This window comes from Raphanus sativus, chromosome 1, assembly GCF_000801105.2.
Source record: "Raphanus sativus cultivar WK10039 chromosome 1, ASM80110v3, whole genome shotgun sequence".
Taxonomy (NCBI): Eukaryota; Viridiplantae; Streptophyta; class Magnoliopsida; order Brassicales; family Brassicaceae; genus Raphanus; species Raphanus sativus.
This window is the reverse complement of record NC_079511.1, coordinates 1,281,688-1,304,127: the sequence shown is the minus strand read 5'-3', so window position 1 is coordinate 1,304,127 and position 22,440 is coordinate 1,281,688. Positions and strand designations below refer to the sequence as shown.

General features: G+C 35.1%; 3 protein-coding genes, 1 long non-coding RNA gene and 2 pseudogenes across 4 annotated transcripts; 3 read left to right on the top strand and 3 right to left on the bottom strand.

The window, feature by feature from the left end:
- The first annotated feature begins 109 nt into the window (after positions 1-109).
- Positions 110-1,644, top strand: LOC108839361 (protein COP1 SUPPRESSOR 2). Its single transcript, XM_018612137.2, has 6 exons — positions 110-297; positions 431-628; positions 718-841; positions 934-1,007; positions 1,091-1,248; positions 1,330-1,644. Exons 1-6 carry the CDS (start codon positions 194-196, stop codon positions 1,503-1,505), a joined length of 834 nt encoding a protein of 277 aa, XP_018467639.1. The 5' UTR covers positions 110-193; the 3' UTR covers positions 1,506-1,644.
- A 1,600-nt stretch (positions 1,645-3,244) lies between these two features.
- LOC108813847 (mannan endo-1,4-beta-mannosidase 1) lies at positions 3,245-9,413 on the top strand. The gene is made up of 5 exons (XM_018586523.2): positions 3,245-3,663; positions 4,304-4,483; positions 8,278-8,391; positions 8,485-8,693; positions 8,795-9,413. The coding sequence occupies exons 1-5, from the start codon at positions 3,334-3,336 to the stop codon at positions 9,186-9,188; spliced, it is 1,227 nt and encodes a 408-aa protein (XP_018442025.1). The 5' UTR covers positions 3,245-3,333; the 3' UTR covers positions 9,189-9,413.
- Positions 9,414-12,727: 3,314 nt separating this feature from the next.
- On the bottom strand, positions 12,728-14,318 carry LOC108837366 (OVARIAN TUMOR DOMAIN-containing deubiquitinating enzyme 9-like; annotated as a pseudogene).
- A 1,622-nt stretch (positions 14,319-15,940) lies between these two features.
- LOC108832535 (F-box/kelch-repeat protein At4g39560-like) lies at positions 15,941-17,062 on the top strand. Its single transcript, XM_056985860.1, has one exon. The coding sequence runs from the start codon at positions 15,941-15,943 to the stop codon at positions 17,060-17,062; it is 1,122 nt and encodes a 373-aa protein (XP_056841840.1).
- Positions 17,063-17,380: 318 nt separating this feature from the next.
- LOC130494970 (putative plant UBX domain-containing protein 14) lies at positions 17,381-18,513 on the bottom strand (annotated as a pseudogene).
- Positions 18,514-19,735: 1,222 nt separating this feature from the next.
- LOC130508026 (uncharacterized) lies at positions 19,736-21,132 on the bottom strand. Its single transcript, XR_008942677.1, has 4 exons — positions 21,120-21,132; positions 20,391-20,462; positions 20,278-20,301; positions 19,736-20,189 (listed from the first exon to the last, which is right to left on the bottom strand). It is a non-coding gene; the product is annotated as an uncharacterized LOC130508026 (long non-coding RNA).
- Between the last annotated feature and the right edge of the window lie 1,308 nt (positions 21,133-22,440).

Here is a 22,440-nt window from a genome sequence, read left to right as displayed (position 1 = left end):
TGGGCCTGATACTGTAGCTATTCCACCAGTTTAATTAGACCATCATAACCTAATATAAGGCTAATAAGGCCCACTTAAAGAGAACAATACAAAGCCTGAAGTAGTGTCTTCTTCGTCTGTTGAAGAGAGAAATCTCAGAGTTCACCGATCAGCTCTCTAAGCAATCAAATTGAAGAAGCTGATACTCTCCCCGATGCCGCCGAAGAGAAACTTCAGGAAACGTCCCTTAGAGGAGGAGGAAGAAGAAGAAGATGAACAAAGCAAAGCCGCGAGTTCAGAAGAAGAAGAGAAACGAAGGTCAGTTTCCAGAATTTCAAAATCATGTTTTTTTAGGGTTTTTCTTTGATTTCAAATCGTATAAGTTTTCTTCAATTCGTTTGATGGGTAGTTAGAAAGTTTAGTTCTTTTGGTTGATTGGGTGAAATTGCAGATTGGCGTTGGAAGAGGTGAAGTTTCTGCAGAAACTGAGAGAGAGGAAGCTAGGGATCTCAGCTCTGTCCACGGCGCAGAATAGCACGGGGAAAGCGAAAACAGGAGAGAAAGCTGAGGCTGAAGGAGAGAAAGAGGAGCTCGTGTTGCAGGATACTTTTGCTCAAGAGACTGCTGTTTTGATTGAAGATCCCAACATGTAAGCATCTTTCTTTACATACAAAACATGTAAGTTAGTGAGTTTGTATTTGGAAGCGTTTAGGGGGTTATGTTTTTATGGTTCAATAGGGTGAAGTACGTTGAGCAAGAATTGGCGAAGAAAAGGGGGAAGAGTCTTGAGGATGCAGAGGAGGTTGAGAACGAGTTGAAGCGAGTGGAAGATGAGTTGTATAAGATACCTGATCATCTTAAAGTATGTTTGCTTTTTTTTAGGGGGTTTAGGTTGTTTGATTCAATAATGTAGCAATGGACTTATAAGATCTCGTCTCCAAAAAACTTACTCAGGTTAAGAAGCGTAGCTCAGAAGAGAGCTCAACACAGTGGACTACTGGAATAGCAGAAGTGCAACTCCCTATCGAGTATGATGAATATTAATTCGTAGATTGAAGATAAGTGTTTTTGTGCTTAAATAAAGATTAATGGTGTGATTGTTTTAACATAGATACAAGCTGAAGAACATTGAAGAAACAGAAGCGGCCAAGAAGCTTCTGCAAGAGAAGAGGCTTATGGGTAGGCCAAAATCAGAGTTCAACATTCCGTCTAGTTACAGTGCCGATTATTTCCAACGCGGGAAAGATTATGCTGAAAAGCTTAGAAGAGGTTTTGCTTTCTCTTTTTTATTTGTTAGTCCTCCTATAAGCGCGTGGGTTCGTGTACTGATCAACTTTTTAAATCACGCAGAACATCCTGAGTTATACAAAGATAAAGGAGGACCTCAAGCTGATGGCGAAAGACCTAAGCCGTCTACTAGTAACAATAATGCTACGGATTCAGGGAATACCAGACAAGCTGCAACTGATCAGATAATGATGGAACGGTTCCGCAAGAGAGAGCGTAACCGTGTGATGAGGAGATAAAGAGAGGCTTCTTGATGATACTCGACCGTGGGTAACATTTTGATATTATGAAAAGCTTTAACACTTTGTCCGGATATTTGATTTCATGTATTCAATCAAATTATGTAACATTTCATTCAAGAAATCAGTTTTTTTTTTATATATATTTTATAATGTGGTTTAAGAAGTTGAGGTTGCTTTTGAAGCTAGTACTGTCTCGATCTTACCATTACTTGTTTGGATTTTGAATGATAGACTTTGTCCTTTAAGGTTAGTGAGGCTAACTCCCCCACAGTTTCTTCACATTGTCTCTCATCTGTTACCTTTAATCCACACTTAGGGATTATATTACCTGCACCTCCTACTTCTAAGATGAGGACAAGCTTGATCGTTCATCGTGAATCTCATACTTCTGCTTCTTCTACATCTGACCCTACAGGATAACCGTTTCCAAGAAACTCTTTCATTTGCTTCTTCTACATCTGACCCTACAGGATAACCGTTTCCAAGAAACTCTTTCATTTGAGGAGGAAAAAATAACTTTTAAAACACATTCAGGAGGAAGTAGGTTTCCTTAAGTTTCAATTCTTAATAGAAACCCAATACAGATGTTTTCTTAAGGGCCGAATAACAAGAATGAAAGTTAAGAACAAGATAGGCGCAAGTTACATCTCATGGCACACATTTCACATGGTGTAGACTAATTTTCTATTTCATTTATTCATGTATTATAATAGCCTAAGCTATTTCCTATTTGGCAGACATTTTTTATAATTTCATTTATTCATGTATTTTATTACAGGTAAAACTTGTACAGTTTTGAATACAGAAATGAAGGCGGCCGGTGCACCATCCACATTTTTGAAGTCTAAACAAAATTGGGCCCATAAAAAAGAATTTGGTTACTATATTTGGTACCTCCCGAATCAATATTGTTTAGACATTGAAAATGTGGTTGGTGCACCGATTTTATTTATATATGCAAAACTATATATAAGTTTTATTAGTGTGAACTGTGAAGTTTGGGCTCAGAAAACTCATATGAAGTTTCCGTATGTCAATCATTATTTCTGTTGGGAATTTGAATTTAATATTCCATCTTACATAATTGAGTCACTGACCTAATTAAGGTGAAAAATAATCTCTCATATTGTAGTAGCTTAAGTATGATAGCTCCACTCCACACGCGTGTCATGCTTATATGCAAAAGCAAATAATTAGTGTGGTCATTTCGTATTGTATCATTCAACCATAAATCATATCGATGTTATAAAACTGAAAATATACATTTTCTTCGATAAATATAGACTAATCTATAGTGACTTCTTAACCAAAAAGGTATATGATGACTCACTCGAAAGAGATGTTACTCGCCGAGATAATTTTCTTAAACTTTCACTTCAAAAATAGTTAAATATTAAAAATTAAAATTATTTCCTAACAAAAACTGAATATAATAACTGACATCATTTAATGGAGAATGAAGATATTACGTTTTTTAACCTATGATAAAAAAGTCTATCACGTCGACCAAAAAGAAACTTCTATATACATATTTCTTCTTTGGATGTATATATTCATTTAGTTTGGAAAGCAATAGTTTTCTTAACCCAAAAATACACAAATCCAGCAAAATGATTTTGTTGAACCTTGAAAATAATATTTAACGCGGTCAAAGGTACGTGTGCATATATTTCAAATTATTAGGCAATATGGAGACAAAATAATATTTTTCAAATACGTAAAACAATAAGACATCTGTAATGTATATATAACACAAACACATACAAATGTCTTTTCAGTTTCATGTTGTGTCATTCTATTCTAACAAGTCGGCAAAAGCTTCACAATGTTAAACATGGTTCCGTTTTTCTTTTTCCTTCTTCTGTTTCTCTTCGGAAACAACCGCATTAGCGTCGCCGAAAAAGCAGGCTTCGTCGGGAGAAACGGCACGCAGTTCGTGTTGAACGGGGAACGAATTTACCTAAACGGTTTCAACGCTTATTGGATGATGACCACTGCTGCTGATACGGCGTCTAAAGGTAGAACCACCGTGACGACGGCGTTCCGGCAAGCCTCAGCCGTCGGAATGAACGTTGCTAGGATCTGGGGCTTCAACGAAGGAGACTACCTTCCTCTTCAGATCTCACCTGGCTCCTATAGTGAAGACGTTTTCAAGGTAACCCTCATCATGCATACACATACACATATACACAAAGACACGTAATATATATATATATATATATTTACAAAGATTTTGAGGGATAATTGCAAAATGATGAAAGTTTTCTAAAATTTCCTATTTTTATCACCTGTGCAAGTTTATAGGATCTTAACAATTTTTGTAATTTTATAGATTATTATTTTTATATTTTAAATCATGATCACTGTTAGTTACTATCCATGGGTTACTATTAAATAAATTCGTAATTTTATATCACGTATTTTAGTTATTTTACTTTTTAATATACGGAAATATAGATCAAGATTGATAGGTGTTTCTTTGTAGTTTATTTCTTGTTTGTTGATCTAAATTGAAGGATTCAAATTTGAAATATTACTTTCCGACAAAAGAAATTCAAACCTTTTGTATTTTCTTGAAAATGGCCGTGTCCTTGTCAAACGGTAATATAAAGGCGATTATGCCGAGATCACAAAAGATATATAGTTTTTTAATTTTGTAAATCATATTGTTTTATGTAAGTCGGTACAAGATACCTCTTTGTTGACTAATTCGGGAATATACCGTAGTTAATTAGTCATAGATTAACAGCTTATTATAATTTTGAGAGTACTAATACAAAGTTTGCTCTGAGCAGGGACTAGACTTTGTTGTCTATGAAGCTGGAAGATATAAGATTAAGCTGATAATTAGTTTAGTAAATAATTTTGAAGATTATGGAGGGAGAAAGAAATACGTGGAATGGGCCGGTTTAGATGAACCGGATGAATTCTACACAAACTCGGTTGTCAAGCAGTACTACAAGAACCACGTGAAGGTTAGTATAACAGATAACAAAGATATAATATAAAAATTTTAATTGCAAAATTTGACTGGATAAGTATCGATTATATAAATTGAGATCGTCATATGTAATACGCAACGTTAAAGGAAAAAAATAGTTGAGATTCTTGGGTACACGTTAAGGATAGATAACCGACGGTTATGACATGTCAAGTGTTAGACTGTAATCAATTAAAGAATCAGCAATAAGACAAATCTAATACAATAAAGTAGGCATATCTGCCTTTTCCTGCGTCCACGTCGTCCAAGAGGGAGGGGGCATTTAGCGACACGTGTCAACTCGGTAAGTTATAAGTGTTCTCCACGCGTTTCTATCTTTAAAGTACAAGGCGCGTTTGCTTCGCGTTTCTTTTATTTGGTCACGATTTGGGCTTGTCTTCTTCGAATGATTTTATAATTTTGTTGGGCCGAGCCTATTGTTTTGATTTCCATTGCAGACCCATTTAAATGTAGGCTTTCCATCATCTTCTGAACTTCGACAAAAAAAGTAGCAGCCGACTCCCGACACTTCTCAACGTAACGTCTCCAATCTGCATTAATACAAGCTTTAACTTGATTACCTACTCCTCCCACTCTCAAGCTTTCAATCAGGCTTATCATCTCCCTGCTTTATCCACGGAAGTTCCGACTATAAATCTCTGAGAATATGTCCTCTCATTGTTTATTCTTCAATAAATCTCCTTTCTTCGGTTTCTCAGGCCGATTTGTTTCTTTAATCAAAACTGTAAAGTCAATCATCTCGCTTCATATCCTTCTCCATCTTGATTTCTCTACCATCTTAGTCTTTATTTTTTGATAGTTTGTTATGTGTGTATTTTTGCTTTCAGGGGCAAACTTATATGATTCTATGTTTACGATGAGAATGAGTTTTGATGACCCCAATACAGATATGAAACAAATGATTTTATTGATTACCTCCAAAGCTTCAATCTTTGTTTTGTTGTGTTTTGTTTTTTTCCTTTGCTAGGCTCATGGTGATTATTATTTCCTAACCGTTTGAGTTCTCTGTCGTTTATCATTTCTATATATATGGAAAGGATCTCACTCTGAGTAATAGCTCCAGCAAAAGGTACGGCTTCTCTGTTAATACTTGATCTGCTTTCAATATTGATCCTCCACATCGACCTATATTAGGCTATTAATCTCTCTTGCGTGTTCAATTTTTATTAATCTCAATTCCAGAGAGTTTCTCGCCGTCAAAAACATGTTAATTTGAAAACTGTCTCTGATCTGGAATACTGTAATCTTATTTGCAAATTGTTTTTGATTTCCCCTTTCTCCCTGAAGTTTGATTCATATGATGAGTTTTTGGTAATGGACTTTCCAAGCTCATTCGTTCTACATCCCATTACCTTAATTTGTTTATTTATTAACCGTTTCTATCTTTTTTTTTTGGTGTTTACTCTAGCTTTATTGTTGTTGTTTTATTGAGTGGATTTTAGTTGCTTTTTGTTATTGTTCAGTCATTGTTTTTTTTGTTAGTATTGTCCTCCAACTTCTCTAACAGCCCATAATCTTAGTTATTTATTTCTCTACAGTGAGCTGATTTATTCATGACTTTCCTACTTTTTTCATCACTTTCAGAAGCTGGCAAAGGAAGTTAAGCTTCTAAAGAATCACTCACATTCAAATATAGTTGTAAGCACTAAAAGGTGCCGCATATGCCTGCCATGTGAGTCGCGAATGTCTTTCAGCTCACACGGTCATAACTCAGACAGTGAAACCATCGAGTGGCTCCTCCAGCAATCTGAACTGGCGACTATAGCCACCACAACTACAAGAACTGTAACCATTCAGTCTAACTTCACTTCTCTTAGTATCTCACTATGTAGCTCAAGATCTTTCCTCCCTACTGAACATATTCGACAACTCCAAACAGCTATTACTTTCATTTGCCTACACTCATCGTCATCAGCGCATCATCAGGTGGCTCCCAAGAATGAGTCGCATTCTTCTTCTGTAAGAAACAAAACGAGGGAGAAGCCAAGAGAGAAAGGAAAAATCTACTATTAAGGAAAATGTACAAGGGAATGCTTTGTTTGGGATAGATGAGAAGGTGAACCCTCATAGGAGAAAATGAATAGAAGAAGATGGACGGAGAAAGAAAAAAACAGAGAGCAAAGTTAATAATGAGAGAGTTGATAAAAATGATGTAACCCGACAGAAGCATTAATTACTACTTCAAGTCAAGGAAGAGGAAAAGGTTTCGGTAAAGACTGATTATTTTTTGTTTTCCAATCCTGATTTTTAAGGTTTGATTAGGAAGAAACACTCCCAACAAATTCTAATCAATTATATTTTTCATTTGAAAATGATGATGTGCATACTTATTAATGGAATTCAAACTACTAAATAAGATTTATTTACATGAATTCACATACTACGGTGTTCCTCACCGCATCAATAGGCGCCAACACACCTGAAAAATAAACACTTCATTTTTGCTTACTTAATTTGAGTTAGAATCTTACGTGGTTCTTTTTTTTTCATCAAAGATATATTTATAGAGAAAAGGATACAGAATCATAACAGGGTACAAAATCAAAACTCATAATCCAAACAATTTATAACAAAATTTACCACCCATTGCAATACACCCACATGAAACGGTTAATAGTAATCCAAAAAAAAATCAGATATTCACAATAAAAAATACACATAAATAGAGGATCCAAGTTTCTCAAAGTCAAAAAGCTTGGCAAGCCAAAAGGGATAGCATCCGCGGCATAAAATCTTACTTGGTTTCAATTACTATAATTATATAAATGGCATAGAATATATATATATATATACATAAATATGCACAAAAGATATTTTTTTGAATAAAAATCAAGATATACCGATATTTCTGCAATTTTATAAAATATATAACAGTGTCCTTACAAAAAAAAATATAATCACACGTAAAAAAAATTAAAGAAATAAATTAGTGGATCACATAATATAATATAAAATATATAAATTTCAAAATAATCCAATTTTATAAAATATATAACAGTGTCCTTACAAAAAAAAATATAATCACATGTAAAAAAAATTAAAGAAATAAATTAGTGGATCACATAATATAATATAAAATATATAAATTTCAAAATAATCCCTAATGCATATGAATACAAATTAAGAGAATGTAAATATTTTATTTTCACGGTTCATCAAAGGACGTCAAAGCAAATTAAAGAAAATTTATAAAAGTTTTCCTATTTGATTATTTAATTCAAGATACATAAAACTGATAAGATATAACAAAAAAACAGTAAATAATTTATTTTTAATCAAAAATATAAAAACAACATATTTAATCAAGATATAACGAAAACTATAGATATAACAAATATAAAAATATCTTCAAAACTAAATTCAATCTCATACAGATATATATATGAACAATCTGAACAACAAAAAAAAGACAATACAAAACAAAGTGACAAAGAATATAGAATATATAAAAAATTCAAAGGCCTCCACCACTAAAATTTAGTGTAACATAACCTACAGAAACATCTCAACAATTGAATTATTAAATTAGTTAATTACAACCAGATTAAAGTACAATATTCTAGCATTAAACAACTGAAACAAATAACGAAATGAGCAATTACAAATAATTCACACAATATATAACTATATAGATAAATAAAATATAAGATTTTCCGCGCGAAGCGCGGACCAACCACTAGTGTACCAATACAATGGATTGGAATGTTTGTAATATTCGTTGCCGACTTCAACCGAACTAAACCGACGATTTGACAATATATGAAACAGACCGTGCTGACGAGGAAAAACACAATCACTGGTCGAGTTTACAAAGAAGACCCAACCATCTTTTCATGGGAGCTCATCAATGAACCTCGCTCCACTGGTTCTACTATCCTACAGGTTTCTCTCTCAGCTCTCTATTCTCTGTTTATTATGTAACATGTACCGATGTACGTAGGTGTGTGACTTAAAAAGTGTCGTTTTCACGTTCAGAGTTGGGTGAAAGAAATGGCAAGTTATGTGAAGTCCATAGACTCAAACCATCTACTCGAAATAGGACTTGAAGGGTTCTATGGAGATTCTAAACCAGAAAGAACGGTTTACAATCCAGGCGGTACGATTTTAACCGGTACAGATTTCATCTCCAATAACCAAGTTCCGGAGATCGATTTCGCCACTATCCATATCTATCCAGATTCTTGGTAAGTCATCAGTCTCTAAGTCTAACTCAGTGTCTATTATCTGGTTTCTTGTTTTTAACACATTCTCTGTTTTCATCATCTCTCTACCAAAACAAGATCAGGCTACCACTACAGAGCTCAAGAACAGGAGAACAAGATGAATTCGTGGACAAATGGATAGGGTCACACATCCAAGACTGTGACAACATCATCAAGAAGCCTTTACTGATAACAGAGTTTGGGAAATCTTCAAAGTTTCCTGGTTTCAGCTTAGAGGAACGGAACAAGTTTTTCAAGAGAGTATATGATGTGATCTACGACAGTGCAAGAACCGGTGGTTCGTGTACTGGTGGAGTTTTCTGGCAACTTACGACTAATAGAACTGGTCTGTTAGGTGATGGCTACGAGGTTTTCATGAAACAAGGTCTTAATACTACTGCCAGGCTTATCGCGGAGCAGTCTATTAAACTGAGAAACCTCAAGTATTCACCGTTAGTCACACATAGTGCAACATGAAAACAGTATAGATACCAAAAAACACTTGACAGATAATATGTAAAAAGTTAGGATACATGTCAAAAAATGAACATGACCAAAAGCTAGAAGGTATACTAGTAGATACGTACTTTTGATTGAGTTTGTAAAGTCTGCTGATTCTTTCATTGGAAACAATAATACAGTAGGAAGTTATCTATTACAGAGTTTTTTTTTTTGACTGAGACGTAATAAATAAGTAAATGAAACAATGTGTGAGGCATTTCCAGTATAAAATATCGTAGAAAAAATCAGATGATATACATCCTAATATATTACAGATTTTTTCGTTTACAACCACTCTGGTTTTATTATTACACGTTTATTTTGTAATGTTCAAAACATAATCGTTTCAGTGTGAAAAAGAGAGCTTATATTTAAGATTGATACAAAACAAATATATTTATTTATGGATCACTCCGGATAACGATCATAATTAAGGTTTGAGCGGTTAAGCAACCGAACGACTATATTCAATTTTGATTATTTATGAATAATCTAAAATATCAAAAATGTAATTATTAATACAATATAAAATGATATTGAATCAGAAAACCATCAAATTTAAATATAATTTATGATAGGTTTGAGCGGTTAAGCAATCGAACAGCTAAATTCAGTTTTGATTATTTTGAATAATCTAAAATATCAAAAATTGTAATAATTAAAACACTATAAAATGATTTTGAATCAAAAACAACCAAATTTAAACTTCTAAAGTAAAAAAAAAAATACTGAAACGCACATAAATTACTAGAATAGGGGGGTTTCAATTTTGAAATATATAGTGCGGTTCAATTATTTTCTTTGTAACATATAAAATAAGTTAATTTTGGAACTGAGGTTGATCAGTAAGGTTGATCAGTCGGAGGTTAGGCAAAGAACGCAGAGTCTGGTGAAGAATAATGAGGAATAATGAGGGAGGTACTCTATTCCATAGCCGTAGAGCTTTTAACGGAGTCTCATCCCTACTGGAGGCAAAGAGATTGGGGTCTTATTTGGACTGTGGAAAGCATGATTTCTCACAAATTGCACAAGATTACCTTTGATGTGGAATCGTCTGAGTTGGCGGGAGCAGTAAACCGACTGAGAGCTTGGCCTGCTTTTCGTGGTATGGGTGTGGAGCTTGGTGAGGCTTTGAGTAACATTACAGTGTGGGAAGTAGCTGCGGTCCAGAGAAGCTCAAACAGAGCTGTTTTCTTGATTGCGCGTAGTGTAACAAAGGAGAAGAGGTTTCAATCCTATGTTGCTCAAGGTAGTCTTCTATGGTTGAATAGTTTGGTTGCAGAGGAGGTCTCGAGGAACAGGAGATCTTAGTTGGTTCGGGGTTTGTTATGGAGAAGGATGTGTTTGTGGGACTATGGAGTCTTAGGCTCGCTTGTGTCTCGGCTGGAGGTGATGGGACTGTGTTTTGAAGTATCTCATTTGTGTTTTTTCTCGGTTTGTGATGGGGATCCTTTTTTGTTTCTCCTTTTGGTTTGTGCTCTGTTTCTGTTCCTCTTGTTCTTTTCGAAACTATAAAAAAAAAAAAAAAAAGTTAATTTTGGAACTGAAATTAGATTTTGAAATTGAACCGTCCTAAACCGCTTGGTTATATCCATTCAATCCAATGTTGATTCCTTTTTTTTTTTGGGTGTTTTTCATAACCAACCTAAGATTTGTAGTCAAATGCAAAATCAACCCCTTTTTTTTTCTCATTACTATTCACCTATGAATTTTCCAAACCATCCTTATGTTTTCAAAATATTTACAAAACTGCCATTATTTTTTTTTTTTTTTTTTTTTTTTTAATAAAATCGAAAATGAGCAAAAACCAATTACACCCTAAGCATCTTTTCTTATTTACAACAATGCCATCATCTTCAATTTTGCAACCACCATTGAACCACCATCTTTGAGCTCATAAAAGCTCAATAACTCAATTTTAACCACTTTTTCTCTTCTCTAACTCAACAAATCTTTCATTTCCTCTACATTTCTATCTAAAAAACTCTCACAACTTTCATTTTCATCCCACAAATTTCACATTTTCGAGTTTCTTCATTAGTAAATCGTCAAAGATGCTTCCTTTTGCTCGGTTTATGAGTTTGGACGGTTGAAAGGGTCGGAATCGAGGTTCACACCGGAAAAAGGTAACTGTTTACATGGTTTTCACCACTTTTTCAGTCTGTGTCGCGATGGTAGACTGCTTTATATGTCTACACCAATGTGTAGACGTACGATTCCGTCTATTTGTCAACGAACAAGTCAGTTTCGCAATTGACTTTTTTAACTTTTTTTTGGAACGCAGACTTCCCCAGCAGTCTACATCTTTACCTTTGACTACAAAAACAAAAATCTACGTAGACCTACCAAGACGGCTACGAAAAAGAGGTTGGTTTTACATTTGACCGAACTTTTGACTTTCTCAAGTAGACTTCAACGGAAGTCTACGAAATGTAGTCTGCCAATGAAGTCTATTTAAGGTCAGTTTTGCATTTGACCAAAATATTGACTTCGTTGAATAGGTTAGTATTGTATTTGACTAAAATGTTTTTAAATAAAATAAATATTTTTTAAATTCTAGACTTCCAATGCAGTCTACGCATTTTTCACAAAAAAATATAGACTGTTCTTGAAGTCTACATATTTATTTTGGTCAAATGCAAAACCAACCCATGGGTTTTAAAGTTAGACCTTATGCGAAGTCTACAAATCTGTAGACTACATATGAAATCTACATTCGAAAGTCAAACAATGGTCAATTGCAAAACCAACCTATGGGTTTTGAAGTTAGACCTTATTCGAAGTCTACGAAACATGTAGACTACATATGAAATCTACCTTCAAAAGTCAAAACTTGGGTGAATTCTGGTCAAACTAACCTTTTCAATGTGGTAGACTAAAACGGAAGTCTAAATGTATAAAGTCAAAACTTGGATGAGTTTCTGGTCAAATAAAAAAAGTAACCCGTAAAATTTCAATTGCAAAAACTAACCCAAAAAGTAGACTGACACGGACGTCTACACTGTCGTAGACTGACACGAACGTCTACACTGTCGTAGACTGATTGAAAAGTCTACGTAGGAAAATAAATTAAAACTAAATTTATGTATTATTCATAAAGTTTATTCTAGATTTTTTTGTTTGAAAGTGTGTGTTAGTTAATCCTAATAGGTTGGAGTGATTTTGAAAAGAAAAACTGTTGTAGTTATGAAATTATAATACTTTTGATTTCACAATGTTGTTAGGTGTTAACTGTAGACATAATTGTAAGTCTACATTAATATTTATTCGCTAATTGCATGGAGAAAGATGGTAAGCTTTGGATTGGTTCTGTTCTTATGCCTTTTCTCGGTGTCTATGCTTTGTAGTTTTCTCTGTAAACCATCACTTTGTTAAGAATGTCTATGGGAGGAGAAAGATAGTTGTTAAGTATGTCTATGGGAGGAGAAAGATGGTAAGCTTTGGATTGGTTCTTTTTGTCACATGTAATTAACATCTGTAACTCTACACACTGAGACTGAGAGTTTTGGTGGGCAAGAACTGTAACCTTCCTTTATCGATTTATTCCAACATATATAAAAAGTAAAGCTTTTCAACAACTCACTATGGGGGTCTATCTATGGTTAGTGCCTTTGATGGGATTATATTCAGTATATACAAAGATCATATATGGCTCTATAGATTCTCTAAGTCACATTAGTAAAAAGAATAAACATGATGATGTATTCAGACTTCCTCAGCTTGTTGTGCTCCATCAGGACGAAACAGAGAGCTCAGAAAATCCAAAATTTCTTCTTCTTCTTCTTGCCTTCTAGTACCGGCAGCTCTACACAAAAGTTCCAACAACAGAGGAATGATTAAACTCAATAAAACTACCTGTATCTAATCATTTTTGATTCAACATAATCCATGGATGTTTATATCATATAAGAAGTAATCACATACCTCCTTCAGGATGATTGAGTTGTAATGAACCTCAGCCCAAAAGCTTAAACATATAACTGATTCATAAGCCAACACATGAATTATTATTATTATAGAGAGAAAGGAATTTTACTGAATAGAAAGATATGCAGTTGTAGGCAGCTTACGGCGATTGGACTTCTGCAAATGAGGCAAGATCTCAATGTAACACGTATCCTTGAATGAAGTTATCACAAACATCCGAACACCAAACTGCCAAAGTAACAGCAAAACCAAAATGCCAAAACTTCATTTCATATGTCAAGTCCCTAAAGAGATTATCTCTTCTTACAAGCAAACATTTGTACAAACTACCAAGAGCAGAGGTTGTGTAAAGTACCCAATCAGCAGCAGCCTGAAGAGTAACGTGATCACCCCATTCTCCATTCCTATGTTGTTCATAACAAATCACGGTTAATATATCAGTGAAAAGAACTGAGAAAGAGAAAGAGAGAGAGAGAGAGAGAGAGATAGAGAGAGAGAGAGAGAGAGAGAGAGAGAGAGAGCTTAAGACCGTTTCATTGTTTTAAGATAGTCGTTGTACGCCATTGGAACATAACCTTCATACATCTCTCGGTTAACAACTTGTTCCCAACCTGATTAACAACTTGTTCTCTAACAGCATCATGATGCTCTTGAGATCGGTAAAGCTGGTCTGATAGTGCTCGAAACTGTGAGAAAATATATACAAAACAAGTGACACACTGCTGGAAGAAGTTACATCTGCTAACCGTAACCAGAACCAGAAACAAGAAGAAGAGAAGACAAACCTGGCAGTTGCCGTCTCCTTGAATCTTGTTCTCCACCAAACCATAAATCTGTAATCTGTAGTGTACAATAACGATTCAGAAGAAGAGTTTTCTGACTATCCATTCAAACAAATCTACAGACAAAATCAAAAGAAGACAGACCTGATGAATCAAAGGTTTCTTGCAAATCTCAAGAGAAGAGAAAGAATTAAAATTTCAAAAAGGTTCCAACCCGCCTCTTTAATTACAAAGGGGTTTGGAAACTGAATCTGAGAAAGAGGTAAGAGACTTATCTTTGAATCCAACTCCATCTCCTCCCTCGTCTCTGAACCAAATCTATATTCTCTCACGCGACTCCATCTTCTCCCTCGAGCTTGAACACCACTGAACTCCATATTCTCTCCCTTGACTCCATCTTCTGAATATATATATAAAGCTAGAACCTTTTCAGATACTGACTGATGCAAAAAAAAAGAATATGAATTTCAATGAATCTAACAGCAAACCCATCAAAGGAATCGAGTCAACGTACTGGATTGAAGGCGAGCTTGAAGAATTCTGTTAAGCGGAGACCTACTCGAAAGGACAAGACTTTGGCGTCGGAGAAGTGATGTCTGTTGTCGTCGGAGCGAATTGAAAGAGGAGAGGGAAAGGCGCCGCGAAGGGCGAAGTGATCCCAAACCAAGGGACAGAATCGCTGATATAGTCGCCATTTACTACCAATTCTCCGATGCTCTGCTCCAGCAATTGGAAGAAAGTAAGCGGCAGAAACGGCGTGGTTAGGGTTCGCCGGAAATCTCCCCGTGAATCGCCTTCATGGATTGCGGCTGGATTAGGGTTTTTTACCCCAAAAAGCTTAGGAAATCTTATTTATATGCTGGATAATTTTTTGGTTAGGTTAAAAAATGTTCGGTTTAAATTAGATTTGGTTAAAATTAAAATTGGTTAAATCCGGTTAGGTAAAAATCGTTGGGGTAGACTTCTTTGTCTGTCTACGACGGTTTTCTTTCCGTTTTTTTAATAAAATTTTAAATATGCTTTACCAATTTTTTAATAATTTTAAATATTCATAATATGTGTTACAAACAAAAAATTCATAATATATGATTTTAAATTGGAATATTTAATTTAAAATTAAAAATATACACGAATAAAATTGACTGACAAAGACGTCTACATATTTATAGACTTTATTGTAGGTCTACGAAACCCTAACCACAAATCTCAAACCCTAAATAGACTGACAAAGACGTCTACATATTTATAGACTTTATTGTAGGTCTACGAAACCCTAAACCACAAATCTCAAACCCTAAATAGTTTGCTTGATACTCAAAAAGTCTCATTTACTGTATCAAATATCAAAATTACACAAAATATAAACTACTAAACATTAATAAACACATTTAAGTCAATAAAACAAAAAAAAATCCAAATCTAAAGTCTAATTCTAAAAATCTACCACTAAAAGACCTATAACCTTTTGTTTATAAACTATGAACATTGTTTATATCATGGATACCAATTTAGTATATATTCTTTAAAATTGTTCAGTTATATAAAATTTTAATATATTTACTTCATACTATCCATTATATTGATGATTAGGTAAAATCTATCACAATAATTATTTTTAAACAATTTTTAAACTAAATATTAGATAAAATTTTGGTGTAGACTACACATCAAGTCTACAATTTAGACTTCGCTGGAGGTCTAAACATATGTAGACTTCATTCTTCTACATGTAGACTTCCAAAAGGATAGAAACGTAAATACCCCTCCGTTTTTTTGTTTGTTCATAAGGAGTAAATGGTATTTTCATCTTCCGTTTAGGTTGATTCTGCATTTGACTGAAATTGGGGTACACTAATGCATTTGACTTCAATTTTTAGGTTGTTTTTAGCAATTCTCCCTTTTTTTTTTGTGTTTTTCCTTTTTGCAGAGAACAATCAGACATTATATACTAGTTAGGTTGGTGTCGGGATCCTCTGTCACAGAAAACCCTAGCGCTCGCCTCCGGTAATCAATCGACCAATGAAAGGAAGAAGTGCGATTCGGGGATGTAGTGGGAAGAAGAAGAAGGTGAGTGGGTTAATGTCGCTGCCAGATGATGTGTTTGTGGACTGCCTGGCTCAGTTGTCGCGATTGGACCTCGTGGCCTTATCAATGGTCTCCAGGAGACACCGGTATCTCGCAGGGTCCCGTAAACTCTGGTCCATGAGGTATCGGATGGATAGGGTGGAGCCATATGTGTATGTATTTATGCACATGTATCCAGATCCAAACCCACGGTGGTTCGTCTTCCACCCCGTGCAACGTCGGCTGAAACGGATCCATCCGAGCTTGTGTCCTGCTGCTCCACTAGAAGGATCCTGTTTCGTGAGGACGGAATCGGGGATCTATACTATCGGTGGACTCGTGGACGGCAAACCCACATCGGAAGTCACGTTTTTGGATTGTATCGATCACACAGTGCACCGAGTTGCGCCCATGAAGATGGCTCGAAGCGGAGCATCGGCATGCTTCATAGAGGACGGGGAGAATAAAAAGATATATGTGTTTGGAGGGTGCTGGGATGCTGCTGATTCCTCCTCAAACTGGGTAGAGGTATATGATATCGATACGGAAACTTGGGAGTTGTTGTCTGTGTCTATCCCCAAGATGCCCCTCAAAATCAAAGAAATTATGGTGATCGATGAGAAGCATGTCTACACGGTTGATGAGGATGGTGAAATCTTCTTTTTCTTAACTAGTGAATGTAAGTTTTGGACAGCCGGAGAAAAAGAATCTGACCCGGAAAATAAAAACGATTGGCGTTTGTTTGATCAGACATTTTTCTGCCGTGGTGTCGGCGGGAGAATACTGTGGCGTTCTCTATCTTACTTGGATTGGAAGGAAGTCAAAGGTTTGGAAGAGCTGCAGCAGAAACACATCATCACAATCTGCGGCTTCTCTGTTGAGAGGATGGCCATCTTCTGGTCCCAAGGTCCTGCTTATCAGACTTTGGAGCTTTGCTTTGCTGAGATTTCCCTCAATGTACGCTGGGAAGGTGAGGAATTGGAGGTTTGGGGGAACATTGAGTGGTCCGGTGCTGTCTTCTCAGACTCATCATGTACTGCCTTTAACTTATTATATGCTCATTCTCTCTATGTCTGAATATTCTTAATCCTTTTGTTTTTCAAAAAACCTATTTCAACTTTTATCTTACTGTTTGTGTGATTTATATAATTTTGGAATTCTGTCTGAAAGGGCTTTACTCTTGTGCTAAGTGTATTTTTGCTTTTGAAGATAACATTATACTGCAAACATGTTATTTGATTTTTGCCGAATAATTTTCTACGCTCTCAATTTTTGTTGATCTTCTGAAGACAGAAGAGAAACATCACAATTCAGTGAAAAATGAAGATTAAGAAGAAGGATTTTACTCAGTCTAAGGGATGGAAATACCAAGCTGAGGAAGAACATGTTTAGGAGTCAAAGAAAGAGTTTAATGAAGTGTTGGAAGAGAGTAAGGTGTCAATTTGCGAGGCCAGATTGGTCGAAAGTTCCGTACTCCAGAGTCCCTACGTGGAAGCACCAGGGATCGCTTGTACTAGCTTAAACGCCTTTTTTCTCAGACTCCACCATTTGAGAATAACAGAAAGACCAGAGAAGCTGGATAGGTTCGCTCTTGAAAAACTTCCTCTGCTTTCTTCTACCATCTGGAAACCGAACACAGACACTGCACACAACGCTTTTATCACAGTCTGTCTCCCTTTGGCTCTTCTGTTAAATCTGGATTACCTTAAACAAGTCTCATCCTGCTTCACTTCTGCAGAATTTTCAAATTCGCCCCCCCCCAAGACGGTGCCACAATGTGACTGATAGTCTGGTAGCTTGAAGAACAAGTCTCATCCTCCAGTCTGGCTGCTTTCAGAGCAAATACGTGTGTTTCTTGTTAGAGAAGCCATGTATTCATGAGGACCATGATCTATGCACTTCATCAAATCCTCCACAAAACCATGAGCTTCGATCACGCCGCTCCAAGAACGCATCTTCTGACCAGTGACGGGATTGATGAGAAGCACCACAGGAGGAGAATATTCGATGCGGTAGAAAGTAGAGATTTTCTCTCCTTGGGTGGTATCATCATAGACTTGAGATAAGATGAAGACAGACTCGATGGCTTGAGAAACGACTTCATTAGCCCATAATTTTCTGTCCGAAACAGTATTTCTTAGACAAGACCCTTGAGACAAACCTACAAGTGTATTCCATACAGAAAATAAATAAAATACATGTACATCTTATCTTAAACACATCTTGTAACATCTTATTAAAACGAAAACGATGGTTACTAAAATGGAATAGTCTTGGAATGTAGAAGACAATAATGGACGATCCATTCATCAGAAACTACATGGAAGATCTGCTGAAGAAGGTGAGAACACAGGTGTTGCTGAAGCTGATTAAACCGTACACAAGGATCGGGATCCCTTTCATATCTGTTCTCACTCTTGAAAACTGATCTGCATTTCGGCCCTTTATCTCCCAATAATGAAGAAACCATTTGTAAGATTCCCTTCCAAAGCAGATGCTACTTTCGAATCAACTTCGATCATCTCCATGGATCCGCAATAGTTTTTCCAAGCTGGCTTTTCGTGCTCTCAGAAATTTTCCCAGCAATATGTGATCTTGAGAAACTGAGAATCCACCAGGATCCCACGCAACCACAGACAAACTACTGATTCCCTTCTCTCCAAATAACCAGCCAGTAACATTTTTTCAAAATCGATCTAACCATTTAGGATTAAGTATCTCGTACTCATCTGTGCCTAGACCAGTCTTTATTTTCAAGTTTCCTAGCCAGCTTGTAATAAGCTTCAGGGTTGTTCCCAAATAAGTAGTTTTCCACTATCCCAGTACCTTTCACCACTGTAACAACCTCATAATTCTTGAGCTTCAAGTCGAAAAGAAGACCTACATAACCAATCCAAAACATCTCTTCTTAAAGTCAGCAGCTCAACTTCTTTGGAGAATGGGCATCCCTTTAACCATATCAAAACATCTATTCTTTCCGAATTCACAGCCTTATCCCACCTGGATCTCACACATAAGACGTACTACTGGGTCCCTTTCCTTCCGGACGTGGAATGCCTCAGAATGGTTGCAGGACGTTCCGTTGGTAATTAAACGCTTCCGCCGATACCAGTTCTAACTGTCGATCCTCCAAGAACACTCTCAGCTTTTGGAGAGACCTTAGCCCTCGAGTTAATCAAAGGTTCAGTAATACTCTTTTTGAATTCCCTCATATGAGAAGTACACTGTGTTTGTAATTTTGGTGCTTACTACTATGTCGGGATTTTGGCAAGTGATATGCTCTGCTGATTGTCTGAGTTTGTTTCTAAAACTATTTTTTTCCGTTTGATTATTTCTAGTTTTATAACGTGGGGTACCATAAATTATTTGGGTCTTAACTACGATAAGTTAAACAACGGTAGTTAAGTGGAGTAGCAGACATTATAATTTTTGCAATAAACAAACATATAAGATTGAAAATAATCATTTTTATGTCAAACACAATCAAATACTAGTTTTTATCACCAAAAAGTAATATTTTTAAAAGTAAAATATTTACATTTTTATGATTTTTAATAGTGAAACAAATATATATAATTTTAAATATAATAATGAAATAAATAATTAAAGTGTGAAGATAATAGTTAAAGTTAATGTTACTTTTAGTTAAGATAATATAAAATATAATAAATGGATTTAGTTATTAAATTGGAATTCATGAAAATGTTATCTTCTCTATAAACAAGTATTAATCTTGTCTAAAAATGGAAGTGACAAGAAATGATCAGTTTCTTAGAATATATAACACCAAGAACATCTGCTGAAAGAACTACAGAAATACACCACTTTCTAGAAGAAAAGATCTGGTACGAATAACAAATCACCAACCATAAAGAAAGTTTGCAAGATTTGAAGAAGCTCAAAACAAGGAAGAAGCAAAGAAGAGATCTAGCCTATTAAAAACCACATTCATTATCTCACCCAAACGTTTATTTATTTCCATTAGTGTATAGCTTTTCTCCAAGTAAACATTTGTTTTGCAGAGAGCATCACAAGTACTGCAAAGAAAAGTCTGCAGCTAACTTTGTTTTGAATGGTCAAAGAAAAGTCTAATCAAACTTGAAGGAGATGGAGTCTGCAGCTAACTTTGATCCTCAGAGAAAGCCTAATCATCCTCTTCCTCTTCACTCTCATAAGGCATCAGTGCCTTGCTGAGCTGCTGATGCTGAGAGACAAACAACACAAAAGCCAGGTCAAAAAGAGATAAGCAAGTAGTAATAACAAAACCCATGTTAAAAAGACAGTAATCAAACCTCTTGTTTCACATCCTTGCTAAGCTGCCGAGAGACAAAAAACACAAAACCCAGGTTAAAAACACAGAAGTAGACAAGCAACTATTATTCCCACAAAATAAAATAATAATTACCTGTTTTTCCACGCCAACATGATCATAATCTTCTTCCCTGTCCCTCTCATAGGGCATTAATGCCTTTTTCACCTGAAGACACAATCGTTTTGTTTGATAAGAGTTAAATACGGCACTAATGACTCACACCACGCAATATTTTCCTCATAGGGCACTATTGATTTTCATTAAACATATAATATTCACTGTCACCTCATAGAGAGCAATGACTCACACCACGCAATATTTTCATCATAGGGCACTATTGAACACTGCTGATTTTCATTAAATAAATAATATTCACTGTCACCTCATAGAGAGCACTAATGCCTCACACCAAACGATGCTTAAATAGCACAAGCAAAAGATAGCATATTAAGCCAATCATAAACAGTACTCCCTCTGTTCCACTTTAAGTGAAGTTCTAAGATTTTTATTTTGGTCCATAATATGTGATGTTCTCACTATTCTAGGTAAAATTAAATGTCATTCAAATTTTGTGACCAATTACAAAATCATGTACTATTTTGTTATTGGTTAAACTTGTTTTATTTAATGTGATTTTTATATAACCAAGATAAAGTGCATAAAATTTTGTATTTTCTTAATAACTGTGTAAAAACCTTAAACATCACTTAAAATGGTACAGAGGGAGTATAATAACTAAAGCAAATGAAAGAGACTTAGCTAGACAAGAAAACACAAGCGTATTAAGCCAATCAGATGCAGATAAACAGTATATACACAAACCTCTTGTTTCAGTATAAACACACAGAACGATGCTTATTAACCTGTTTATTCACACCAATCTGAGCATCATCTTCAACATCACTGTCGTAAGGCACTAACGTCTAAAGAGTACAATCAAAACAAAACAAAACCATGAGCATACTAGACCCTCTCAAAGTAAATCAAACAACATATCAACATGAGTAACACCAACCACGAGAAAAACGATGTACTAGACCCTCTCAAAGTAACACCAACCACGAGAAAAAACCTCTGTGTTATTTACTCTGATTATATATTATTATCCAAATCATATTATTCTTTCAGTAAGATAATTTTTTGAATCTATATTTATTAAGTAAAAAAGAAATTAAACTTTGGTGTACACCTTTTGTACACCTGTTCTTTCTGTTTTTTTGTTACACTCATCTATGCTATTCTTTGGTTTTATGATAAATGGATGAGTCGCATGCTTGTTTTTTCAGATTGGCTTTCTTTCCTATAAATAGATGAGAAAAACATTTCTCAAATATTAGATTATAACAACATTATTTTATACTTTGAATATGATAACAGTACATTCCTGGTATTACTTTCATCAAATTCTGGATACACTCATCACTTTAGTGGTTTCGGATGTTGTTGTAAATGATTTTTTTTTGTTTTTTCAAAGATGTAACATCTAAGTCGAAATCAAAAAATCTATAAAGAACACTCAAACAAAAAAATTTAAAATTTCAAAATAACAATGAATCAATTAACTTGTTCTTCCACATCTGCTTCTTTTTTATATTCTTCTTTTTGGTCTTTCTTTTTCAAAAAGTTATAGGCAAATCATTATAGCTGAAACCAGCATATTTACCACACATTGAAGTTTCTATAGATTCTCTAATTCTTTGATTCCCCCCCCCCAACCCCTTAGACTCGTCAAATTTCATATTCTTCATCATATCGTAAGATTTGTCTAACTAATTATTCTTCCAAGCACTCAAAAACCATTAATCATCTTCAAAAATCAATAAAAAGCATATAAGATGATCTTGTGAAAATAAAACAAATCAATTCAAAGTATTTACCTGAATTTGACGTCTTTTTCCCATCTTCATTGTTGGCCATTGTAGAAATTGAAGAGACATAAGTTGCGATCGAGAGAGCGAGAGAAGAAATAGACTTTTATAGAGAATGAGAGATTTCGAACTGAGGAAATAGAGGGAATAATTGAAATAATAACTAAAATTATTTAAATAGAATTACTGCCAGTTGGTAGGTGTCAATGAGTGTGTGCCAATTCGCAAATTATGGGTTGGTTTATAACCTAGCCAATAACAATTTTGGTTTAATT

Bases quoted from the DNA above. Each gene is read 5' to 3' on its own strand.
- LOC108813847 (XM_018586523.2), top strand. From the start codon at position 3,334: ATGTTAAACATGGTTCCGTTTTTCTTTTTCCTTCTTCTGTTTCTCTTC. The intron at 4,484-8,277 runs GTTAGTATAACA...TATATGAAACAG, and splicing joins ACTACAAGAACCACGTGAAG to ACCGTGCTGACGAGGAAAAA. The intron at 8,694-8,794 runs GTAAGTCATCAG...AAACAAGATCAG, and splicing joins CATATCTATCCAGATTCTTG to GCTACCACTACAGAGCTCAA.
- LOC108832535 (XM_056985860.1), top strand. From the start codon at position 15,941: ATGAAAGGAAGAAGTGCGATTCGGGGATGTAGTGGGAAGAAGAAGAAG.
- LOC108839361 (XM_018612137.2), top strand. From the start codon at position 194: ATGCCGCCGAAGAGAAACTTCAGGAAACGTCCCTTAGAGGAGGAGGAA. The intron at 298-430 runs GTCAGTTTCCAG...GTGAAATTGCAG, and splicing joins GAAGAAGAAGAGAAACGAAG to ATTGGCGTTGGAAGAGGTGA. The intron at 842-933 runs GTATGTTTGCTT...AAACTTACTCAG, and splicing joins AGATACCTGATCATCTTAAA to GTTAAGAAGCGTAGCTCAGA.